The 5,997-nt window shown below is 54.8% G+C and overlaps 1 protein-coding gene across 1 annotated transcript in view; it reads left to right on the plus strand.

The window, feature by feature from the left end:
* The window catches only part of eps8a (EGFR pathway substrate 8a, signaling adaptor), a gene marked incomplete at its 3' end in the record, with an annotated part of 47,321 nt that extends 44,661 nt beyond the window's left edge, over positions 1-2,660 (plus strand). Inside the window, 1 exon segment of the mRNA XM_079263430.1 lies at positions 2,550-2,660. Coding sequence (XP_079119556.1) covers positions 2,550-2,660 — 111 coding nt within the window.
* Between the last annotated feature and the right edge of the window lie 3,337 nt (positions 2,661-5,997).

The following is a 5,997-nucleotide window of genomic DNA, read 5'->3' on the forward strand; positions in this document are numbered from 1 at the left end:
CCCAGCATGCCTCCCGACCGCCAGCTGTAGACGTCCTCATGCTTTTTCCAGCTCTTGCGGCTGCCGCTGAAGGCTTCCTGAGGTTTGTGAGTTTACGTGGCGTTCCCGTCACGGAGCTGCCGCCATGGCGAGGCACCACAATGCGCTGTAGATGTACGGCTACAAGATGCTTCAGAACATGTCTAAATGTTGGAAAGGGGGCTCTCAGCAGGGGCGGGGGGCTTCGAGTGTCAGAACTCCTCTACACCGAGCTGAACCAGCAGCGTCTGAAAGAACGACTGCACCTGAACACATCGCGGACAACCTGAACAGGAAGACAATCAGAATAAGTCATCGCGTCGCTCAGAAAAACTGAGTTTCCATGGTTACCTTCCTGTTAATTTCCATAAATAAGCCCTGCCCACCGCTAAAAAGGAGGATTTGGGTAAAGAAGCTACTGAGCATGCTCCAAAGTTTTCCTTCTAGCTCAGTTCTTCAACTTTGTTGTTTCGGAGCAGGTCGCAGACGTAGCAATGATTGTGGCTGCCTGGGTGTTCGAAATGAACGAAACATGTTCCAGTAACCAGTAGGAGGCAGCGTTGGACCAGTTAGAAGGTCACTGGGCCAGTCACCAGTAGGAGGCAGCATTGGACCAGTTTGGACCAGTTGGAAGGTCACTGGGCCAGTCACCAGTAGGAGGCAGCATTGGACCAGTTGGACCAGTTGGAAGGTCACTGGGCCAGTAGCCATTGGAGGCAGCGTTGGAGCAGTTGAACCAGTTGGAAGGTCGCTGGGCCAGTAACCACTGGGAGGCAGGTTAGGACCAGTTGGAAGGTCACTGGGCCAGTTAGCAGTAGGAGGAAGCGTAGGACCAGTTGGACCAGTTGGAAGGTCGCTGGGCCACTAACTAGTAGGAGGCAGCGTAGGACCAATTGGATCAGTTGGAAGGACACTGGGCCAGTATCCAGTAGGAGGCAGCGTTGGACTAATTGAAAGGTCGCTGGGCCAGTAAGCAGTAGGAAGCAGCGTAGGACCAGTTGGACCAATTGGAAGGTCACTGGGCCAGTAACCAGTAGGAGGCAGTGTAGGACCAGTTGGACCAGTTGGAAGGTCACTGGGCCAGTAACCAGTAGGAGGCAGCATAGGACCAGTTGGAAGGTCACTGGGCCAGTAACCAGAAGGAGGCAGCGTTGGACCAGTTGGAAGGTCGCTGGGCCAGTAACCAGTAGGAGGTAGCGTAGGACCAGTTGGACCAGTCGGAAGGTCACTAGGCCAGTAACCAGTAGGAGGCAGCGTAGGACCAGTCGGAAGGTCGCTGGTCCAGTAACCAGTAGGAGGCAGCGTAGGACCAGTTGGACCATTTGGAAGGTCACTGGGTCAGTCACCACTGGGAGGCAGCGTAGGACCAGTTGAAGGTCGCTGGGCCAGTAACCAGTAGGAGGCAGAGTAGGACCAGTTGGAAGGTCGCTGGGCCAGTAACCAGTAGGAGACAGTGTTGGATCAGTTGAACCAATTGGAAGGTCACTGGGTCAGTCACCACTGGGAGGCAGCGTAGGACCAGTTGGAAGGTCGCTGGGCCAGTAACCAGTAGGAGGCAGCGTTGGACCAGTTGGAAGGTCGCTGGGCCAGTAACCAGTAGGAGGCAGCGTTGGACCAGTTGGAAGGTCGCTGGGCCAGTAACCAGTAGGAGGCAGCGTTGGACCAGTTGGAAGGTCGCTGGGCCAGTAACCAGTAGGAGGCAGCGTTGGACCAGTTGGAACGTTGCTGGGCCAGTAACCAGAAGGAGGCAGCGTTGGACCAGTTGGAAGTTTGCTGGGCCAGTAACCAGAAGGAGGCAGCTTTGGACCAGTTGGACCAGTTGGAACGTTGCTGGGCCAGTAACCAGTAGGAAGCAGCGTAGGACCAGTTGGAAGGTCGCTGGGCCAGTAACCAGTAGGAGGCAGCGTAGGACCAGTTGGACCAGTTGGAAGTCACTGGGCCAGTAACCAGAAGAAGGCAGCGTAGGACCAGTTGGAAGGTTACTGGGCCAGTAACCAGTAGGAGGCAGCGTAGGACCAGTTGGACCAGTTGGAAGGTCGCTGGGCCAGTAACCAGTAGGAGGCAGCGTTGGACCAGTTGGACCAGTTGGAAGTCACTGGGCCAGTAACCAGTAGGAGGCAGCGTAGGACCAGTTGGAAGGTCACTGGGCCAGTAACCAGTAGGAGGCAGCGTTGGACCAGTTGGAAGGTCACTGGGCCAGTAACCAGTAGGAGGCAGCATAGGACCAGTTGGGAGGTCACTGGGCCGGTAACCAGTAGGAGGAAGCGTAGGACCAGTTGGAAGGTCACTGGGCCAGTAACCAGTAGGAGGCAGCGTAGGACCAGTTGGAAGGTCCGGATCGGAACGTCGTCGCTGCGGTTCTGACGCGTGTTCTCGGCGGTCACCTCGGTGTACAAGGACCCTGAAACCAGGTCCGTTCCAGGTTCCGGTCGGGTTCTGGTCCCTGCGAGAGTCTCCTCAGATCTGCATGTCCTGCTGTTTCCTCCCTCTAACCATGTTTCCGTCTCTTATTGCTTCCCGGACGTATCCAGAAGAGTTCGGACTCTGAGCTGCGGGAGATCATGAGGAGGCGGCAGGAGAAACTGGCAGCCAGCACTTGGGATTCGGGGGTGGAGTCTTTTGACGAAGGCAGCGCCCACTAAGCCCCGCCTCCTTCGCTTTGCTCTGTATGTCGCCGGATGTTTTCACACTCTTCGTCCGCAGGCGGCGGCGGACCGTGCCGAATTCGTGGAGATCATGCGGCGCCGGCAGGAGCTGCTCAGCTCGTCTCCATAGCAACAGGATTTCTGGGACGTTGAGTCCGCCATGTTTGCCTGAAGCTCACCAGGACACTTCTGGACTTTTGTTGTTGTTAAAAGTGAAGGAAACCGTTTTCTTTCTGCTGTTTCCAGTACATCTGGAAGCTTCCAGCCGACCTTTGACCCTCTCAGCTGTTCGCCGACATTCCGTTGCTCATCATTTGGACCCGGTCGAGTCTCCTTTTACTATTAGCCGCGTTAAATTTTCCTCAAAATCCAGAAAAAACTGGAAGAAATTTTACGTTTGAACCTCAGCGGTGGGCGGAGCTTACAGATCAGCCCACTGAAGCTGACCAATCAGAGCAAGGAAGGAGGCAAACTAAAAATAAATTTGTTCACAGAAGAAAACGAGACGCTCAAACCGACCTGAGAGGCTCAAAGCGAAGCTGATTGATCACGTAGCTGATTAGTTCATAAACAAATAAACTGATGATCAGACGTCTTCAGCCAGCAGGTATCTGAAACGATGCGTTCAGTAGACGTGATTAGAAACGGCGATCAGCTGCAGGCGACCAACCTGGAGGCTGAATGGTTCCTGATCACGGCCCGATGGTGGACACGGATCCAGGATCCGTCCAACCGTTCCCGCCTCCATCCATGTCTCTGCTTAGACCCTCCCTTTTCATAAGTTCTGGTTCCTCTGGACCTGCTTCCATCAGAGGAAAGACCAGGATCTGGACTTCAGCTGGGATTGGACAACTGGACCGAGCCGACCACTGAGGACGTGCGGGATTTGTTTCTGCCAGTCATGGTTCTGATCCAGTTGGTTTCCAGCCGTCCTTCCGGCGGTTCTGATCCGGTTGGTTTCCTCTCCTGCTCTGAAGGACCAGACCAGACCTAGGTTACTGTTAGTGGCTTTAGACCTGCGGGGTGTAGAGGCCAATCAGAAGAGATGTTGCTACTAAGTCTGTATGTGAATAGTTCTCATTGTGCCTTTTTCCATTCTGCAATAAACATTTATAAACGCCACGTCTGGTCCGTTTCTTCCCGGAAACACCACGTCTGGTCCGTTTCTTCCTGGAAACAGGACGTCTGGTCCGTTTCTTCCTGGAAACAGGACGTCTGGTCCGTTTCTTCCTGGAAACAGGACGTCTGGTCCGTTTCTTCCTGGAAACAGGACGTCTGGTCCGTTTCTTCCTGGAAACTGGATGTCTGGTCCGTTTCTTCCTGGAAACGCCACGTCTGGTCCGTTTCTTCCTGGAAACAGGACGTCTGGTCCGTTTCTTCCCGGAAACAGGACGTCTGGTCCGTTTCTTCCTGGAAACAGGACGTCTGGTCCGTTTCTTCCTGGAAACAGGACGTCTGGTCCGTTTCTTCCTGGAAACAGGACGTCTGGTCCGTTTCTTCCCGGAAACAGGACGTCTGGTCCGTTTCTTCCCGGAAACAGGACGTCTGGTCCGTTTCTTCCTGGAAACAGGACGTCTGGTCAGTTTCTTCCTGGAAACGCCACGTCTGGTCCGTTTCTTCCTGGAAACAGGACGTCTGGTCCGTTTCTTCCTGGAAACGCCACGTCTGGTCCGTTTCTTCCCGGAAACAGGACGTCTGGTCCATTTCTTCCTGGAAACGCCACGTCTGGTCCGTTTCTTCCCGGAAACAGGACGTCTGGTCCATTTCTTCCTGGAAACGCCACGTCTGGTCCGTTTCTTCCCGGAAACAGGACGTCTGGTCCATTTCTTCCTGGAAACGCCACGTCTGGTCCGTTTCTTCCCGGAAACAGGACGTCTGGTCCATTTCTTCCTGGAAACGCCACGTCTGGTCCGTTTCTTCCTGGAAACAGGACGTCTGGTCCGTTTCTTCCTGGAAACAGGACGTCTGGTCCGTTTCTTCCTGGAAACGCCACGTCTGGTCCGTTTCTTCCTGGAAACGCCACGTCTGGTCCGTTTCTTCCCGGAAACAGGACGTCTGGTCCGTTTCTTCCCGGAAACGCCACGTCTGGTCCGTTTCTTCCTGGAAACAGGACGTCTGGTCCGTTTCTTCCTGGAAACGCCACGTCTGGTCCGTTTCTTCCTGGAAACGCCACGTCTGGTCCGTTTCTTCCCGGAAACAGGACGTCTGGTCCGTTTCTTCCTGGAAACGCCACGTCTGGTCCGTTTCTTCCCGGAAACGCCACGTCTGGTCCGTTTCTTCCCGGAAACGCCACGTCTGGTCCGTTTCTTCCTGGAAACGCCACGTCTGGTCCGTTTCTTCCTGGAAACAGGACGTCTGGTCCGTTTCTTCCTGGAAACGCCACGTCTGGTCCGTTTCTTCCCGGAAACAGGACGTCTGGTCCGTTTCTTCCTGGAAACTTCACGTCTGGTCCGTTTCTTCCTGGAAACTTCACGTCTGGTCCGTTTCTTCCCGGAAACAGGACGTCTGGTCCGTTTCTTCCTGGAAACTTCACGTCTGGTCCGTTTCTTCCTGGTAACAGGACGTCTGGTCCGTATCTTTCTGGAAACGCCACGTCTGGTCCGTTTCTTCCTGGAAACGCCACGTCTGGTCCGTTTCTTCCCGGAAACAGGACGTCTGGTCCGTTTCTTCCTGGAAACGCCACGTCTGGTCCGTTTCTTCCCGGAAACAGGACGTCTGGTCCGTATCTTTCTGGAAACTTCACGTCTGGTCCGTTTCTTCCTGGAAACAGGACGTCTGGTCCGTTTCTTCCCGGAAACAGGACGTCTGGTCCGTTTCTTCCTGGAAACGCCACGTCTGGTCCGTTTCTTCCCGGAAACAGGACGTCTGGTCCGTTTCTTCCCGGAAACAGGACGTCTGGTCCGTTTCTTCCCGGAAACAGGACGTCTGGTCCGTTTCTTCCTGGAAACGCCACGTCTGGTCCGTTTCTTCCCGGAAACAGGACGTCTGGTCCGTTTCTTCCTGGAAACAGGACGTCTGGTCCGTTTCTTCCTGGAAACAGGACGTTTGGTCCGTTTCTTCCTGGAAACGCCACGTCTGGTCCGTTTCTTCCCGGAAACAGGACGTCTGGTCCGTATCTTCCTGGAAACGCCACGTCTGGTCCGTTTCTTCCTGGAAACGCCACGTCTGGTCCGTTTCTTCCTGGAAACGCCACATCTGGTCCGTTTCTTCCTGGAAACGCCACGTCTGGTCCGTTTCTTCCCGGAAACAGGACGTCTGGTCCGTTTCTTCCTGGAAACAGGACGTCTGGTCCGTTTCTTCCTGGAAACAGGACGTCTGGTCCGTTTCTTCCTGG

The sequence above is a fragment of the Telmatherina bonti genome (genome assembly GCF_933228915.1).
Source record: "Telmatherina bonti genome assembly, chromosome: 23".
NCBI classification, from domain to species: domain Eukaryota; kingdom Metazoa; phylum Chordata; class Actinopteri; order Atheriniformes; family Telmatherinidae; genus Telmatherina; species Telmatherina bonti.